At 58.8% G+C, this 18940-nt stretch overlaps 2 protein-coding genes across 4 annotated transcripts; one reads left to right on the forward strand and one right to left on the reverse strand.

The window, feature by feature from the left end:
• The first annotated feature begins 5712 nt into the window (after positions 1 to 5712).
• GAS2L1 (growth arrest specific 2 like 1) lies at positions 5713 to 11173 on the forward strand. Of its 3 annotated transcripts, XM_022551029.3 has the most exons (6): positions 5713 to 5870; positions 6794 to 7493; positions 8818 to 8925; positions 9010 to 9106; positions 9185 to 9356; positions 9886 to 11173. In XM_022551029.3, exons 2-6 carry the CDS (start codon positions 6813 to 6815, stop codon positions 10874 to 10876), a joined length of 2049 nt encoding a protein of 682 aa, XP_022406737.3. In that variant the 5' UTR covers positions 5713 to 5870; positions 6794 to 6812; the 3' UTR covers positions 10877 to 11173. The 3 variants fall into 3 exon arrangements, with proteins under 3 accessions (XP_022406737.3, XP_089750778.1, XP_089750779.1); XM_089894652.1 differs by having other exon boundaries at positions 5713 to 7493; XM_089894653.1 differs by having other exon boundaries at positions 5714 to 7463.
• On the reverse strand, positions 10776 to 14178 carry RASL10A (RAS like family 10 member A). The gene is made up of 3 exons (XM_022551037.3): positions 13446 to 14178; positions 12249 to 12373; positions 10776 to 11965 (listed from the first exon to the last, which is right to left on the reverse strand). Exons 1-3 carry the CDS (start codon positions 13662 to 13664, stop codon positions 11698 to 11700), a joined length of 612 nt encoding a protein of 203 aa, XP_022406745.1. The 5' UTR covers positions 13665 to 14178; the 3' UTR covers positions 10776 to 11697.
• Positions 14179 to 18940: the final 4762 nt, after the last annotated feature.

Raw genomic sequence — 18940 nt, forward strand, 5'->3', positions numbered from 1 at the left:
GAGGCCTTGGTTAAGACTACCTTGGTTGCCTTGTGTGGGGTCAGCACATTTCTGTTGTCGGGGAGGAGATGTGAAGAGCCCCAGACCCATCACCTGTTGGCCTTGTGGTCAGTCTGGTCTCTTCTTGGAGCCGCATGAAGATAAGTATCCAAAGCAGGCCAGTAGGTTTCAGTCATTCAAAGATCCAAGGCTCTTAACACGTCCATCTGGGAAAAGCCATTTTCCAGGTAAGCAATTGTAACTTAGTCCATAAATATGTCCCCGGGCAGATGCTCAAGAAACAAACTTTGGCCTTAACACACCCACCCAGTCAAAGACAGCTAGTGTCCTAAGGCTCAAGGAGAGATTGTCACCTTCAACCAGGGGAAGGGGCAAGGGTTTGGAGTGAATTTTCCCTACCATCCCCTGCCCAGTGAGAGCAGGGCCTGGGGAAGTGGGTACACTGCTCACAGCACCCTACTGGCCCCACGGTCTGACCATTCACCCCGGGTCTTCTCTCTCCCCAGCCCACCTGGACGTACTTTACATACAACTCTGTGGTTTCCCGTTTCCTCTTTTTCTGCATTACCAGCCCATTTCCCAAATGAATACGCATTGCGCTTGCACCTTTGGAAAACGCTCCCTTACCCCTCGTTAATCCCCCTCCAGCCACCAAGCCATTTTACTGTTTCCTTGGCATCCACCTCCTCTCCCTTTCTAGAAACCACTTCCAACCGGTCTTGCCTCTGCGGAGACAGTAGCAACCTCCATGTCACCAAATCACTGGTGGTGCCTTCCCAGCCTCTGCTGCCCTCCTTCACTGCCTGACCTCACAGGGGCTCCCAGGCTGTGATAGGGCTCCTCTGACCCCTCACTGCTTGGCTGACCGCCCACCCTTCTCCCAAGTGCCAGCTCTTCCCGGGATCTGATGGGCTGAAAGGGCTGGATCCTGCCCCGCACCTCCCTCCACCCCATTCTCAGCAAGTGGAAGAGTTTGTTCCCTCATCTTGAACCTTGGAGTTCCTCATTGACTCCTGTTCTCTCAGACCCCAAAGCAAACCATCAGGCTCTCCAAGACGCAGCACCAAAAACACCCATGCCTCCCATGGCCCTCTCGCAGGGCTCCCAGCTTCCCTCCACCCCTCTAGCCCTTACCCCATGGAGGCTGACCGACCTCACCATTCTCAAAACCCTCCGGAGGCTCCTGCCACGCTGGCCATGACCCATGAGATCTGGCCTCCTTCAGGCCCCCATGACCCGAGCTGCCCTCTCTGCCTTCCTCTCCGCAGCCCCGCCACACAGGCCAGTGCTATTCTCGCAAGGAGCCAAGGACGCTCCCACCTCAGTCTTGGCAGGTGTCAGAGCCAGAGTTCACACTCCTGAGGCCCAAACGCACCCACGACATCACCGGGCTGCATCGTGCCAAGTGCACATCAGCCCCTGAGGCAGTGTGAGCACCCCGTGGCTCAGGTGAGGAGATGGGACTTGCCTTCAGGCCCGAGGGGGCTCCTCAGAGCCTGCGCTCTCCCCCTCCTGACCTGCCGCCCACAGGCATCCTATTTCTAAAGGGCTGGGTGCCCGGCCTGCAGCCCAAGCTAGGGGATCACGAGCAGCCCTCCCAGCGGCTGCTGCAGAGACAGCCACGGGGTGTGACAGGCGTTGCCTAACTCCGGCCCAGAGCTTGAGGCCCCCTGCGGGGGCAGCCTCGCATCCCTGGCGCCTAGGCCCAGGGTGGAGGTGCTTATGTCAGGCAGGCCAGGTCCTCTCAGCCAAAAGAAACGTCTGGACTGCACTGACCTCAGATGCCCTCAGGAGGCGTGGGTTCCAAGCCCTGTCTCAAAGGGCTGCGCAGAGCTGGCTGAAGCCTGGGGATGGGGTGGGGAGTGGAAACCGGGCTCCTCACGCCGCTCCCAATTCTCAAGAGCTCCTGGTCAGTCACACTTAGAATAAAAATTTTCCACACACCCTCGTGGTCCCACAAGGCCACACCCCGCAGACCCAGGCCAAGGTTCAGGGGTCAGTGGGAGACCGATCTCTGCCCCTACACGTGGACAAAGGCTCACAGGGAGTGGCTCGCCTCCAAGGGAGGAAATTGGAGCCGAGGACAGTGCAGTGACAGGGCCTCCCCTAGGCCCAACCACGGGCCCTGGAACGCCCCATCCTGCTCCGCTCCTGACAGAGAGCTGCCGGGCGCAGAGTGAGCATGAGCACAGAGACGGAGGCTGGTGGGAAAGCGGGCCTTCCAGGCTTTCTGGTCCTGCTTCTCCGGGGCACAGGAGGCAGCTCAGGGGAGCTTGGGGTCACTCACCCCCCAGCCGGGGCAGGAGCAGTCGTCATGGTTGGACCCACATCTGGACAAAGCATCCTGAAGCCCCCGGCGGGTCACCAACTCATCCTGGGCCATGCTCACAGGTCAGTCTAGCCCAGAGGGCATCGGATGGAACCAGCCAGGACCTGAGCTGCCCAGTGCCAGGGCTGGGGCCTGCCGGCAAGCCCATCGTCCAACCTCCGGCTGCAACCAAGGCCAGCAGGCTGCACCCTAGCACCCAGCAGCTGAGGCTGGAAATCCAGCCATGTGCCCATTGCCCAAGGGCCAGCCCGAGCCTGCACTGGAGCCACAGCATTCTGTACTCAAAGGTGGCCTGTGGGGTCTGTGGGGATGGGCTCAGGACAACCACAGCCCAAACCTCTCGTCCCACCAGCGGTGTCCATGCTTCCCTTGGTCCTGCCAGGAAGAGGAGAGGACGCCTTACGATACAGGGGATCAAAGCCAAGGCCCTCCATGGCCTGGGCCGTGGGTCTGGCCACACCAGTGGGGGCCACACCTGCCATGTGTCCTAGAGTCAGAATATTGGAGCCTCTGGTCTGCAGTGGGCCTCTGTGATGGCAGGCCACAGCTCAGGGGACTGGAGATAGGAACAATCCCCCCTCGGCTCCTCCTCCTCAGAGGAGCAGTGGATGTATGCCCTGGCTGCACTCGGCTGAGTAATAACATTTTCACAACTCTGTGGTGTGACTGCTGTTGTCCCATTTTACAAACAGTGCAACTGACTCAGGGAGCTTAACCATCTCACCCAATGACCAACAGAAGGGCCTAGGTTCAGTCTGACCTCTCCTGTGTCCAGGGCCCTGCACAGACACGAGGTAGATATGAGCAGGGGTCAAATTCCTGCACAGCTGCTGACCACACACATCCCTTGCCCTCTCTGGGCCTCAGTTTCCCAAAATTGTAAAAGGAGAACACAAAAAAGCATTGAGAATTTAATTACTTAGTTTCCATACCCTGATCTTCCCCTGCCCCATCTGCAGCAATCCTGTCCTCCCCAGGTATCAGCGGCCCCAAACCTGTAACTCTGTCCTCACCTTCACACCCGATTCACCAGCATATTCTATCCGCTTTCCCCTCAAAATACAGCCAGAATCCAACTCCTCTCAACACTGGCACCACCTGGTTTCCTCCAGGGCCCCTGCCCTGCCCACCACAGTACCACAGGGAACCTGTTATGACCTAAGTCAGGTCACCCCTCCCCTGCTCTAATTCCCTCCCTGGCTCCAAGGTCCCTCAAAAGAGGTGTGGCCCCCTCAGCCCCACCTCCATCTGCCTCCACCCAGCCTCACAGGCCCCCTCCCTCTTTCTTGAACACACCAGGCACCCGCCTACCTTGACCTTTGCCCTGGCTATTCCCTGAGCCTGAAACACTCTCCTTCCAGATATCCACACAGCTCCCTCCCTCACCTTTACTGTTCACTGATCAAAAATTACAGGCCTGGGACTTCCCTGGTGGTCCAGTGGCTAAGACTCCATTCTCCCAATACAGGTGGCCCGGGTTCAATCCCTGGTCAGGGAACTAGATCCCACATGCCGCAACTAAAGATTCCGCATGCTGCAACAAAGATCCCTCCTGCCACAACTAAGACCCAGCGCAGACAAATAAATAAATATTTTTAAAAAAACAAACAGGGACTTCCCTGGTAGCACAGTGGTTAAGAATCCGCCTGCCAATGCAGGGGACAGGGGTTCAATCCCTAATCTCGGAAGGTCCGACATGCCGTGGAGCAACTAAGCCCATGCACCACAACTACCTAGTCTGTGCTCTAGAGCCTGTGAGCCACAACTACTGAAGCCCGCGCACCTAGAGCCCATGCTCTGCAATAAGAGAAGCCACTGCAATGAGAAGCCCTCGCACCACAATGAAGAGTAGCCCCCGTGCGCAGCAACTAGAGAAAGCCCTCGCACAGCAACGAAGACCCAACGCAGCCAAAAATAAATACGAAATAAATAAATTAAGAAAAAAAATTGCAGGCCCATCCCACCCCCACTCCTGCTCCCCACTCCCTTCTCCCCAGTGCCTTGTCCCTGTTGCAGCCCAGGAGCCACCTCTAGACTGTGAGCCTGGGAGCTGGCTCTGTTTTGTTCCCTGCTTTTTGCTCTTGGTTTGCAGTGCCAAAAGCCACAGCACCCAGTAGGCTCCATGTCAATGTCAGCCGCTAGTTACTACTTCTAGACACGGGCCTTCCTCACTCTACAGTGGATGGAGTGGGCTGTGGAGAGGGTAGAGTGGGACCTGCACGACCTGGGTATTGGGGTAAGAGTCCACCTTTTGAAAGGTCACGAGGACTCAGTGAGATGATGTGAGCAGTCTGCCACCAGGAGGTCAGGCACACAGTGGGTAACAAATGCCCCGATCCTTGAATGAAGGTATTCCCATAATAGTCATTGTTCAAATCCCTGCGCCACCAGCTACTCTCCTGACTCAGCCCAAGTTTGGGCATGAGTGTCCCTCATAGAGGTGACTCATCGTTTCCTTCAGGTCAAGGGCACACAGCTGGCCTGGCACACAGTAGGAGCTTTATTAAAGCTCTGAGCATCGGGCGGTTGGTGGTGGTGCTTCCCCGCAGCAGCCCCGCCTGGCCAGTGAGGCTGCTGCCCAGCCAGGCCTGGTGTCCCCGCCCAGCGGCTGCAGGGGCAGGATTTCCCGCTGGTCCCAGCCAGGTCTCTCCTGTGCAGTTTGAAAAGAAACAAGCGGGTCTTAACTCTCCAGAGCCAGGCTGCCGCCTAGCCTCTGCCGTTTATTCCATGGCCCACCCCGATAGCCAGAGGTGGTCCAGGACTGGCCTGTCCCCACTGCAGTGTATGGGCCGCAGCGTCAGAAACGTGGGCCTCAGCCACCCACCTACCCACCCCCAGCCTCAGTGTCCTCATCTGAGAAACGGATTCCCCTAACCTGAGGGTTAACAAAGAGCATTCGATAAGGAGCCAGTGGTTAAGTGGGGGTAAAACGGAGCCATCCTCCCCCTCCCCCAGGCCGGTGTTGCTGATAGGAAGCCCGCCACCCAAGGCTGGACGGCCTCATTTATCTGAGCTAAGGAGGTCCACTCCGGCCGGAGATGACTTGCATCCCCGGGCCCCTATCGCTTCCTGAGTTCGTCTTGGGAACTGCCCGTTTGTGCTCACCCGGGGAGGCCACTATCTGGGGAGGCAGAGCAACTAGAAACACCCAAACCCCTCCCCAGGAGACCAAGGAGGGTGGAAGGGACCGTGGGGACTAGCCTGGCTGGGGATGGGACTTCTGGGCTGGAAGGGTCGCCTGGGGGCCGTGGTCCCGCCTCCGCTCAGGGCTGGGCCGAGTCCCTGGCCCGCCCCGCATCTGGAGACTCCAGCCCCTCCCCAGGCCGGGGAACAGCGCGTCCCCTTTAAGAGAGCGCGGCCCCGCCCACCCCCTCCGGCCGGATCCGAATTCCAGAGAGGCGGGGCGGAGACTGCAGGCGCTGATGAGGACGCGGTGGTGGGACAGGGATCCGCTGTAGCTCGGGCGGCGCCTCCCTGCGGCGGCCCGGCCCGGCTCCGGCCCCGCCGGGGCGATGCTCCCCGAGGCCGCGGGATGAGCCAGGTGAGCGCGGGGACCCCCAGCACCCACTACCCGGCGCACACTGAAGGGGACCTGGCGGCGGCAGCCGCGGGCCTCTGTTCCCCAGGGCTGTGTGACCTTGGGCAGCCCCGCACCCTCTCTGGGCCGAAGCCCAGAGGACAGCCAGGACTGGCGAAGGCCCTTCTGAGTCCCGGCTCACAGGCACCAGCCTGGGGCGCTAGCGAGGCTCCTTGGAGGAGGCGGGCGGGCCAGCCGGCTGCCGGATCAGCAACGCGGGCAGGTCGGCCCCGGCTCCGCCACCCACTGCTCTGTGACCTTGAGCGAGCTCTGCGCCTCAGTTTCCTCATCTGTAAAATGGAGATAATATCACTGCACGCTCAGACCTGGCCAAGGTCACTGCGATTACTTTACTACTGCTGCTGTTCTGTCGTTAGAATGACACAGTCCTTACGGAAGGGAGGCTGAGGGAGGACCTGGGATCTTTCCGGAGGAAGTGGTATCGCCACCAGTTCTAAGCAGTCGACCTAACCCCTCTCTGAGGTCGGGACCGGGGTTCCTACTGTGAGTCCAGGGCCGTGGGCTACATCTCTCTAGGGCTCATCTCTTTACCTATCACAGGGGCAGTAAGGATGGGTGCCTCCCTGCCTGGTCAGGAGGACTCTGCCAAGTCTTTCAATCCCCCCTCCCCCAAAGAACCAAGCAGCAAACACTTATGGACACTAAGTCATTTATAAAAATCATCCCATTAGTTCCTATGAGAAAGGTACTATTATTGCATCCATTTTGCAGATGGGAAAATTAAGGCGAAGAGTTTCTCACAGCCAGGGCTCAAACCCAGGCATTTGGTCTGAAACGACAGGCGGGTGCAGGTGGTCAGCGGCATAGCCTGTACTGAGCGCCTGCTGGGTCCTCACAGCCATCCTGACCCGTGTCCCTGCCCACAGTGACTCGGCTGGCCTGGGCATGGCAGACCCCGTGGTGGGCATCGCGGGCTCGGCAGCCAAGAGCGTGCGGCCGTTCCGCTCAAGTGAGGCCTACGTGGAGGCCATGAAGGAGGACCTGGCCGAGTGGCTCAACGCCTTGTACGGCCTGGGTCTGCCCAGCGGTGGCGATGGCTTCCTGACGGGGCTGGCCACGGGCACCACCCTGTGCCAGCATGCCAATGCCGTCACCGAGGCCGCCCACGCGATGGCCGCCGCCCGCCCAGCCCGTGGGGTGGCCTTCCAGGCACACAGCGTGGCACCCGGCTCCTTCGTGGCCCGAGACAATGTGGCCACCTTCATCGGCTGGTGCCGCGCAGAGCTAGGTGTGCCCGAAGTGCTCATGTTCGAGACCGAGGATTTGGTGCTGCGAAAGAACGAGAAAAGCGTGGTGCTGTGCCTGCTGGAGGTGGCGCGGCGCGGGGCCCGCCTCGGCCTGCTGGCCCCTCGCCTCGTGCAGTTCGAACAGGAAATTGAGCAGGAGTTGCGCGCCGCGCCCCCGGCCCCCAACGCCCCCAGTGCCGGGGAGGACGCTGCCACCGCTGCTGCTGCTGCTGAGATCGCCACCACCCCGGGGGCTCCCTCCCGCGGGCCCCGCATGACACCCAGCGACCTGCGCAACCTTGACGAGCTGGTGAGTCCCCAGTGCAACCTTGACGAGCTGGTGAGTCCCCGAGTGCGTATGCCCGGTGGCCTGGCTTACTCTCCCCAGGGACCAGACAGCAGGGTGGTGCCTGCAACCTCCAGGGGCCTATCCTCGTATCTGCAGGACAGCCTGCCCCATGGAAAGAGTGCTTATGTTGAGCACCAAGTGGATACCTGGCCCCAAGGAGTTGAGCAGGCCCAGAGAGGGAGAGGTGCTGGGTGAGGTCACAGGGCCCAGCACGGCCTGGGAGAAAACTCGGGTTCCATTGCACGATCTCCCTGCTTCCTTTCTGTTGTAACCATGCACCAGATAAGTGCTAGGTGTTCCTTCATTCTGGGGGCCGTGTGATTTGAGCCCCTCCTGTATGCCCTCCCTGCGCTCAGCTGCTAGACATTTGCATTCACACCATCACTGAGCTCGAGGTTGAATGGGTGCCTGTGTTGTTTGGTCCTGGGCAAGGCGCTTGGCACACAGTAGGTGCTCAGTGAGTGCCTAGGGAAGCTCCCAGGGGCTCTGCAGGTCCCTCCTTCTCTCCAGGGCCCTGCACACATCACTTATCTGGGAACCCAAGCCTGGAGTAGCTGCTGCTACTGGGGGCTAAAGTCCTTTCAGGAGCTGCAGGATTAGTTCTACCCTGAGCATAGGAGGTGCCAGACCATGACCCCAGCTCCCTCCTCCTCTTCCCGGGACCTAGGTGTCCCTAACACCCCCACAGCCGGGCCAAGAGTTTCCTTCTTATCAGGAGGTTAGAACATGATGTCCCCTTCCTGGAGGCGGGTAGCCGGATTGCTGTGGGCAGAGGTTGCCACCCCACCCCATCCTGCACCAGGGTCACCAGAGCCTCCACCTGCTCATTTTCTCAGCAGCTCCGCTGTGGGCAAGGAGGCAGGCGGGCCGCCCACACAGCCAGCCTGGCAGCTCCCAGCCTGGGGGAGCATGTGGGCAGATGTGTGCTAGCTGGGCGGGTGGCCTGGTGTGCACGTTGGTGTATGCGTGTGCCCCATATGTCTGTGGCACTCCTGCCTCCATGGGGTGTGGGTCCTGCCTCCACCCCAAACCTGGCCTCTCTGTGGGTCTCAACATTCATGTCTGTGAAGTGGGCGAGGGGGAGTGAGGACTCCCCCAGGGCTCAGGGACTTCAAGAATGTGCCTTGTTGCGGTCCCAGGCCCTGGCCCAACCACAGTCCCTCCATCTTTTCCTAGTCAGCTCCCTGACCCCTGGTAGCCAAAGGGGAAGGAGAGCTTCCAGAAGGACTTACTTCCTTCTGACCCTGGAGTTGCTGACATTGGGCCAGGGGAGGAGTGACCTGACCCCTGACCTCCAGCCTCTCTCTGGCTTCAGGTGAGAGAGATCTTGGGGCGCTGCACCTGCCCAGACCAGTTTCCCATGATCAAAGTCTCAGAGGGGAAGTACCGCGTGGGAGACTCCAGTCTGCTCATCTTTGTGCGGGTGAGAGCCAGGGGCTACCTGAGCAGGTGGCAGCCTGGGAGGTGGGGGGGCAGGCCGTGACCTGCCCACGCTGGGCTGCCACAGGTGCTGAGAAGCCACGTGATGGTGCGCGTGGGCGGCGGCTGGGACACGCTGGAGCACTACCTGGACAAGCACGACCCCTGCCGCTGCTCCTCCACGGGTCAGTGCCCACGGCGGGGGCGGGGGGGCACCTCTGTGGCCCCACCTCTCATGCGCCACCCGTCCTCTCTCCCTGCAGCCCACCGCCCACCCCAGACGAGGGCCCGCACCTTCTCCCCACAGCGGGTGTCGCCCACCCGAAGCCCCCGAGCTGGTAGCCCAGCCTCCGGGGGTGAGCGCAGGGGCTCCCGCCCGGAGGTGACACCCATTAGCTTACGCAGCTCGAAGGAGGGGCCCGAGACCCCGCTCAGGTGAGAAGCAGGAGGACGCGGGGTGAGGGGTCCAGGGGGTGGGGGTGGGGGCGCCCGCCCTGGCCTGGATGACTGTGCTCCGTGACTCACACCCTGGGAAAAGTTCCCGGGGGTGGGGAGGTGGCGGCAGGCCCGGCTTCCCGTCTCCATGGCAACCCAACCAAACGAACAACACAGCTGGGCGGGCCTTGGGGGCTGGGTGGCGGCCAGTCCAACCCTGCTTCCCGAAGGCCTGCCCAGGAAACTGGAGGCCCGGGGAGGGGGAGCTTAGGGCCTTACTTCTTCTGCTGCCTTGGGGCGGCGGGGGTGGCCGTGGCTGCAGGAAGCTGTGGCAGAGCCTCTCACTTCTCCCTGGAAGTCCCCAGGGCAACAGACACCCTTGGCACTCCCATCACCACACCACAGGTGCCTCTCCCACCCCCCCACCCCCCGCAACCACGCGGCTGCTGGTTCCTTACTCTTCCTGCCCTTTCTGCACGCCAGTCCCCTCCGCGTTGCCCCAGCTCTCTCTCTTGCTCCCCTGCCCCAGGGCCCGGGACCAGCTGCCCCCCCATCCCCGCTCCCGCCGCTACTCCGGGGACAGCGATTCCTCAGCCTCTTCAGCCCAGAGCGGCCCCCTTGGTGCCCGCAGTGAAGACTCAGGCACTGGCCCCCGACGGGAACGGCCCAGCCGTCGGGTGACCACAGGCACTCCGGCCTCCCCGAGACGACCCCCCGCCCCGCGCAGCCAGTCCCGAGACCGGCTGGATCGGGGGCGGCCGCGTGGGGCCCCAGGAGGCAGAGGAGGCCAGCTGTTGGGCCCCAGCCCTGCCCGGCGGGCCCGGAGCCAGAGCCGTGAAGAGCAGGCTGTGCTGCTGGTGCGTCGGGACCGAGATGGGCAGCACTCGTGGATACCACGGGGCAGGAGCAGCCCCCAGACTCCCCGTGCCCACAGCCCCACAGCCCCCCGGCCTCCCCGGGTCCCCAGCCCCAGTCCAGAGTTGAGCACCACCCCGGCCAGTGTCTTCCGCACACCCTTGCAGCTTGACCCAAAGGAGGAGCAGCAACTATTCCAGCGCCTGGAAGAGGAGTTCCTGGCCAATGCCCGAGCGCTTAAGGCTGCTGCTGGCGGGACCCCGACGGCCCCAGACCCTCCAGCTCCTGACTCAGCCTACTGTTCCTCCAGCTCCTCCTCTTCGTCCCTCAGCGTCCCGGGTGGCAAGTGTGGCCAAACCGCAGACTCTGGCAGGATGGCCAATGGGCTGCCCGGGCCCCGAGGCCCAGCTCTGTCTAGCTCTTCCGATGAAGGCAACCCCTGCCCCGGTGTAGGGGGCCCACCAGATGCACCTGGGAGCCCCATGGCCGGCCCAGAGCCCCTGAGGACCTGGGCACGAGGCCGGATGGACACACAGCCAGACCGAAAACCCTCACGCATCCCCACCCCGAGGGGCCCCCGCCGCCCATCTGGACCCACGGAGTCCAGGGCCTGGCATGCCCTGCAGTCAGTCAGCCCAAGGGCTGAGCCAGATTCCTGGATGTGATGGACCAGCCCAGCTGCCCCCAGTCCCCCATTCCTTCTCCTTTTCCTTTGTGGCCTTAACCCCTCTGCATCAGGGAGTCCCCCCTGCCTCTTGGGGACCAGACCTCATGGGACCAGACCCCTTGGGACCACATGGCACAATGGGACCTCTGTTGTACATTTCGGTTGGGGGATGAGCATTGCTATTTAATTACTAATATTATTGAATGCCTTAGAGGGGGTTGGGCCAGCCCAATAAGGACCCTTCCTGCGGTCCTGTGGCCCTGCAGAGCCTGACAGTAAAGTTTTGTTCCAGATACTTGTGTCTGCTTCTTGGGGACTCTGCCTTGGGGCCAGCACACCCATTTGGGGGCCCTCATTACACGTTGGGATTCTGGAGTTAATTGCCAGGGGGCAACGCCTGGCAGCTCTGACCTTCAGGCTTAAGGTTATCCTGCCATCCCAGAAGTGCCAGGTGCACTTGAGTTGTTTCCCCCTTTATTTTCTCCTGAGAGGCGGGATTTAACTGTTTGTCCAATGAAACTCCAAGAGCAGTCTGAGAGCTTCCAATCAGATGCATAACCACGTCCCTTCCATCCAATGGGATCGTGACCCAATGAGGTCCCAGAAAGGACTGTCCAATGGGGCCTAGCCGGGTCCAATGAGATTCAAAGAGAAGCCTGTCGCCCAGGAGACTGGGTGGGAGTGTTCCTCAGCCAATCAGAGAGGAGGCTGTCCTGTCCAATCCGAGAGAAGTTGGGCAATCTCGTCCAATCCGGGTCCCCAGTTGTTCCAGTCAAATGGAGGACCCCTCCCCGCCATCGGTCGTGTCGTCCAATTCAATCACATGAGGCTGCAGCGCGCCGGATGCAGCGCCCCCTGCAGGCGCAGAGCCGGATGCGCAGGGCGTGCGCGCACCAAAGCGCAGCGCAGCAGCTCGCGGAAGAGACGCAACACGTGCCAATTGTACTTGGCCGAGCACTCGAGGTATCCACAGCGCCAGCCCCTGCGCACTAGCGCAGCCAGTGCGCGCCGAGGCCCGAACCGCAGCCGCTGCCGGTCCCGCTTGTTGCCCACCACAAGGATGGGCGCCTCGGGTGCGCCCGCCGGCCTGGGGGCCAAATGGGGAAGAGGGTCGCGGTGCCACGGACCCCATGGCCGGAGAATCCCCCCAAGTGGGTATATACATTCCCCTCTTGCGGCCAGAGACCCTCCAGCAAATTACCAGAACCACAAAGACACAAAGACCCAGGCCTAAAGACCGCATAGGGCTAGAGGCCAGGCCCGGAAGGCCTGAGACCAGGCCCAAGATGGCGGAAGAACCCCCTCACTCACCTCAGGCAAAGGCCTGGCCAGACCCGCAAACACTCCCCTCCGCCCCGCCGCTCACCTACCTGGTCTCCGCGATGCGCTGCCGCAGCGCCTTCACATAGTCAAAGCTGTCTGGGCTGCAGATATCATAGACGAGCACGAAGGCGTCCGTGTCCTGCAAGCTCCAGTCTTTAGGGTCCGGCCACTCCTGGGGGCGGGAGGCCAGAATTTGCCGGAGCCCCCCCTTCCCACTCTCCCATGCCCAGGCCTCCAGCAGGGGCCTTGACGCTAAACCCACAGTTCATGCTCAGGCCTTGGCCAACTTCATCCTCGTCGGTGCGCCCTCTCTCCCAAGCTCCCTGGGCCCTACTGTCCTTACGGACGCTGGGGTATGAATTTTAAAACCGTGCCTGAAGCCGGTCAGCCCTCAGCCCTCCTTCACTCTGGGTCTCCTCTCCCCTCACTCCTATCTTCTTCCTCCTCCTCCAGTTTCCCACAGTTCAACTCGGGACAAACCCCGCCCCTCCCCAGACCCCCTCCTTGGTAGTTATGCCTCAGCCTAATTCCAAAGCCCTTGGCCGGTGTTCCCCCAGCCCGCAGAGACCACTAATTAGCGGCAGCTGTACACGTTTAGGCCTTTGGCCTAAGCACATGCTGCTCTTTCCACCTGGAATGCTGCCACTACTTCTTTTCATCAAAAGTTCACTCATCCTTCCAGGTTTAGCCCAAATGCCACCCCCTCCAGGAAGCCCTGCTTAATCCTGCCTGCTCTTTCCTCTTCACCTCTCGAAGGCATCAGCTCCAAGGATTCAAAAGGCTGTCCTGGACTTTGCAAAATTACTAGACGAGTCTTTGCTGCAGGTCACAGGAATGAGGGAGCAGAGAATGATCCCCCTAGAAAGTACACCACTATGTCTGGCTTCAACCTCTCCCAGTGCGGCTCTGCTCAAGGCCCCAGACCCACAACGCTCACCCTCAGGGAGGCAGGACCATGCTCCCCCACGCACGGATCCCCACCCACCAGCGGAGGCAGGCAAATAGAAAGGCACTTAAGCGAGCTAGAAAAAGCCACCTTGCAAACTCGCCGGGTCTCGGGCCTGATTTTGGGCAACTTCAGGCCAGCAGAAGGGATGAGACACACAAACGCCAGGACACACATTCATTCTTCGGCCCATGAACACAGTCGGGCACCCCTGGGCCGTCCACGCGGACTCGCACGTGTGTACCGAGCACCCACACACATGCTGTCACACGCCCCTGCCCACTCCTCGAGCTGCTACCTCTAGCCCCCCGGGGCTCTGACCGGGGCCAGCACCGTCGCCGTCGCGGATGCTCAGGTCATAGACGGCGCCGTCGAGCAGCACCGCGGGCCGGTAGAGGCGCGGCCCGTCCGTGGGCCGGTGGCGCTCGGGGTAGTCACCGAACAGGAACTGGCGGATGATGGCTGTCTTGCCCACGCCCGGGGCGCCCAGCACCGCCACCCGCAGGCTGCCCCCCATGGCCCGCGCGTGCTGCCGCGCCCCGCGCTGAGAAGCCTCATGGGCCGACGCCGCTCGGCGCGCGCCGCGCGCCCTGCCCGGTACGCCCCGGCCCCGCCGCGCTCCTCATCGCCCCTCGGAGGACCCGGGGCCCAGGGAGGCCAGGCCGGAGGACGCAACTGGCGGTGGGCGGGCAGACAGACAGCCGAGCAGGCCGACGGAAGACGTGAGAGCAGCTCCGGCGGGTGCCAAGCTCGGAAGAGAACAGACCGAGCGCGCCGCGCACAGACACGGCCTCCTCTCGCAGCGCGACTGGAGGCGCCGCCCGCAGCGCGGGGCACCGAGGTCGGACCTCCTGCTTGGGTCCCGCGGCGGAGAGGGGCGCTGGGGGCGGCACTGCCTCTCGGCGCCTCCGTCCCTCTGTCCTTCTCTAGCTCCGGCGCCCGGAGTCGCCGCCCCAGCCGGCGGCGCGAGAAAGCGAGCGAGTGGAGCCTCCCGGAGGCGGCGATGAGGTAACCGCCTGCCCGCCCGCCCCTCCCACCTCCCCCCTACCCGCCCGGGACGCCCCTCCCGGGAAGGGTCGCGGGAAGGTGACTGGGACTCGGGGAGCCCGGGGAGGGACCCAGCCCCCTCTGCGTTCCGCACTCCTGTCACCCGCTCCAAAATAGAAGTCCCTTCCCGCCCACATCCTTGTCCCCTCCTCCAAACACCGCTCCCCCAAGCTGGCTCCTCACAAATCCGGCCCGCTGGAGTCAGGGCGCCCGGGTCGGATCCAGCCCAGCTGTGTGACCTTGGACGAGTTGCCGCACTGCGCCGGCTCTGCTCCACATCCATCAAATGCAGACACCGTTTCTTGAGAACCTACTACGTGCCAAGCCCTATACTAAGATATGTGATCCTTGAATCAAAGCCTCAACCTGGTGTCTCTGAGAGAGGAAAAGAAAACTAAGGCTGGAGAGGGGACTCTCCGAGGTTGGGGGGCAGTGGGTGGCCCCTGACCCGCCGCCCTGCGGTCTCTTCTGAGGAGCTCTCCCACCTCCCTCCTGCCCACAGGGGTAAATGGCCAGCACTAAGTAACATGTCAAATGGCATCATGGAGGGGGGCGTGGGACAGAGGGTGCTGAACCCGGCATGCACCAGGTCCCAGCAGCTCAGCCCCAAATCCCTGTCCCAACAATGCTGAAAGATCCAGAAATTGGTCGACACCACCACCTTCGTCATAGCTAAGGCCAAATTTTCTGCCTAAGTCTCCACTGTAGCTTCCCTCAAACCCTGCAGCCTCCACGCCAGATTCTCAGAGCCCAAATCCCTCCCTGGAGCTGGCTGGAAGCTCCTTCCCCATCAGGGCTTGGGAAGTCTGGGTTTACCAGCCCCATCCTCTGCCTCTGCTTGCCTACCCCCTACAGTGGGGGGCTCCCACATCTCTGATGCCCAGGTACTGGGGGAAATGCACAGGCATGTCTGTTTCTGCACTGAACAAGGGTTTTTCTTATCTGTCTCTTCAACAAACATCTCCAATCTTACTGCTTGCCAGGATGCTGAGATAGGTTTTTTAAAAAGTCCTGCCTTAAGAGAGAACGTTCTAGGGATGGGATGCAGGAATTGTAAGAGCACAGACAACGTGCCCACCCTAGCCTGGGAGAAGTGGGAGAGGGAGAAGGAGCTGAGTCTTGAAGTGGAGAGTGGGGTTCATCCTCCTGGGAGCAGGTGATGGTACCTGGATCAGGGATATGGGTCTGCTTTCACTCTTCTTCTCAGCCACTAGGGAGAGCAGAGCCAGAGTTGTGGCTACATCTGACAGGTGTTCCAGGTCTTCAGGCCCAGTGAGTGGGGACCCTTGGCTTTATTTTACTTTCTGCTGTGATTTTTCCCTTCACCCGATTTCGCCTCTGACTTTTTAACTTTTCAGGCATCTGGGTTTTGTGAGCCGCCTCAGTTCCTATGGGGAACAAGGCAGGGAGTAAATAAACTAGGCACCACTTTCCCTGTTGACACTCAGCAGGGTGTGGGGCTGACATCATTATGGTCTTCCTTGGGGCACTCGGGACCACCAACCCCTGCCTGGAGCACCCTCCCTCCCACACGTGGGAGCCAGCTCTGGGTGTCCTGGAAACCTTCCTTGCTTCACTTTCTGACAGAGAGCCCTTTTCTTGGGTAGGGCTTCTTTGGGAACCACAGACAGGGCTGTGTGTGAGGCATCTCAGGGCCCCTGCGTGTGGTTTTTGGAGTGACGGAAGACACTCTGGACAGAGTACGTCCAAAAGCTCCCACAAAGTCGTCCACACTCCACAGGGGTGACACATTCCCAAGGGAAGTCTCCCATCAGTATCGCTAGCAGCCATTCCCATGTATCAAGGACCTGTGGGGAATTCCCTGGTGGTCCAGTGGTTAGGACTCCAAACTTCCACTGCAGGGAGCATGGGTTCGATCCCTGGTCGGGGAAGTAAGATCCCACAAGCCACAAGGTGCAGCCAAAAAAAAAAAAGTACCTGTGATGTGCCAAGCCTTGACTGTAGCTATGCTCATTGAGGCCCAAAGGGATGAGCAGGAAAGTGGCAGCACAGGGACCAGAACCCAGGACCTTAGGCCACTGAAGCTGACTTTCTGAGAAGCCCAACTTCATTGGGGCTCAGAGACCAGAAGGGCTTCAGGAGGAGGTCAGCTGGAGCCTAGGGCCCTGTAGGGAGGGACTCTGAGGAAGCCCCTGTCACTGTGGGAGCTGAGCTGAGACAGAAGTGGGCCACCCAGGGCCAGGCTTCCCAAAGACTAGCTAGCCAGAGAACTTGGGCTGCCTGTTGGCCGCTGCCTGACATTTGCCCAAAAGGTTTCTTCCCATCCGGCCTGATTCCAGACCTTCTCTGGGGTTGAGCACCGTGGACCACGTCCAGCTCCCAGGGGTATTTGCTCTGGACTCCTCTCACCCAGCCATCTGCGTCAGTCCACTGACCATTAATCATAGTCTGTCCTGCCTGTTAATCACTTGTCCCAGCTTAACTCACTCCCCCAGAGTCCTGATGGGGGAAACCCTTACCATTTGGATGCCTCATGCACGGTGGGTCCTTGGTGGCCATCGTAAGACTGCCCATTGATTGTACCCGGTCAGCCCCTTGAATGCCATGGGTTTTTGTAACCGTCAGGACACAAGGAGGCAGCACAGGGCAGGGCTTCCAGGCCTCTGGAGTGAGACCTCTAGGGTTTGAAACCTCCTTCCTGGAGGGGTGTCATCTGCACAAGTTATTTAAACTCTCTGAACCTCAGTTTCCTTCTCTAAAGGGGATAATAATGGTCTTGACTTCATATAGTTGTTGTGGGATGAAATGAGATGATACAAAGAGGAAAACAAGACAATTTAGTAAGGCTGGTGGGGGGACTAAGTTTGTACATATAAAATAATTTCATTTTATATGCTAGTTTACCAACTATAACGGAGGCATATGTGTGTACACAGAGGTAAGTACGTAGACAGATATTTCCTAGTTCTGTCTGCTGAAAGGGCCTAGAAGTGCCACCCCAAGAGCAACACACACACCCAGCACCCAGATCTTGGTTTCTAATTCTGTTCTCCGGCTTCCTGGAAAATGGCTGATGCTAGGGTTGGAGCAGGATGAATAAAAGATGAGCCTGGAGCATCTTATAGTACTGGAAAGTAAGGAAGTGCTCAAAAGAAGCCAAAGGATGGGGGCATGTCAAAGAGACACAGAGCCTACTTGAAAGAGCTCCCAATAGCCAAAGCTTAAAAAATTTAAGCAACAAAATAAATAATGCACTTTTGGATTAAACCCAAATTATAAAATAAATATCCATGAGTCCAAACTGATATAAAATGATTGAATTAATACATAAATGCAGGAGAAGAAACAAATTTTCCTTACAGAAGAATTCCAAACATTTTATGTAGCTGCTCCCTGCCCCCACGCTCTTTCCCGAGTGTAGGCTGCACTTCGTGACTTGCTTCTGAAGAACAGTGTGTGGAAAGGGGAGAAAGTAACTTCACAGTGGAGACCACTGGAAACACTACCTCGGCCAAGTGATCCAGGCTGATGTGACGGCGATAACTCACGTCGATAGCGTGGACCCCTGATACGATGGGACGAGAAGGGCGCCTCCCTTGTCTCCTTCCTAAAAACCTGTAACCCCAGTCTAACTGTGAGAAAAACATCAGACAGACCCAAGTTGAGGGACAGTCTACAAAATACCTGACCAGCACTCCTTGGAATGGTTAAGGTCATGACAAACAAAGTCTCAGAAACTATCACAGACCTAAGGAGACTCAGGAAACATGACAACCACATGGAACGTGGGATCCGGGAACAGAACGAGGACATGAGTGGGAAAACTAGTGAAAACTGAATAAAGTCTGGAGTTTAGTTTTAAAATTATATGTTATATAATTTGTTATTTATTTTATATTATAAATATATATTATTCTTATTCTTTTGTATTATATATTAATAAACATTTACATCATAAACATTATATATATATAGAAAAGAACAGAAAAGATCCCATTTACAAAAGGAACAAAAAAATAGAAAAAACTCATGTATCTATGAAGAATAAATGTGCATGCAAGAATTTTTTTTTTTCTGGCACACCACAGCTTGCAGGGATCAAACCCGGGCCCTGGCAGTGAAAGCGCCGAGTCCTAACCACTGGACTGCCAGGGAATTCCGCATGCAAGAACTTTTAAATGAAGAAAACTTAAAAGGTTATAGAGGACTTCCCTGGTGGAGCAGTGGTTAAGAATCCACCTGCCAATGCAGGAGACACGGGTTCAATCCCTGGTCCAGGAAGACCCCACATGCCACGGAGCAACTAAGCCCGTGCACCACAACTACTGAGCCTGCGCTCTAGAGCTCGCGAGCCACAACTACTGAGCCTGTGCTCTAGAGCCTGTGCTCCACAACAAAAGAAGCCACCGCAATGAGAAGCCCATGCACACAATGAAGAGCAGCCCCTGCTCGCCACAACTAGAGAAAACCCACGCGCAGCAACAAAGACCCAACGCAGCCAAAAATAAATAAATAAATTTATATATATAAAAAAAAGGTTATAGAGACGTAAAAGAAAGCATGAACCAATGGAAAGGCATCTACTCCTATATTTGGATGTACAGATTAATATTATTATTATTATTTGTTTTGGGATTTTTAAAAAATTTATTTTGTTTATTTGTTTGTTGTTCCACGGCATGTGGGATCTTCCCAGACCAGGGCTCGAACCCGTGTCCCTTGCGTTGGCAGGCAGATTCTTAACCACTGTGCCACTAGGGAAGTCCAGATTAATATTATTATCCT

The sequence above is a fragment of the Delphinapterus leucas genome, chromosome 14 (genome assembly GCF_059928025.1).
Source record: "Delphinapterus leucas isolate spDelLeu-1000000601 "Yukka" chromosome 14, BTC_Dleu_Yukka2, whole genome shotgun sequence".
NCBI classification, from domain to species: Eukaryota; Metazoa; Chordata; class Mammalia; order Artiodactyla; family Monodontidae; genus Delphinapterus; species Delphinapterus leucas.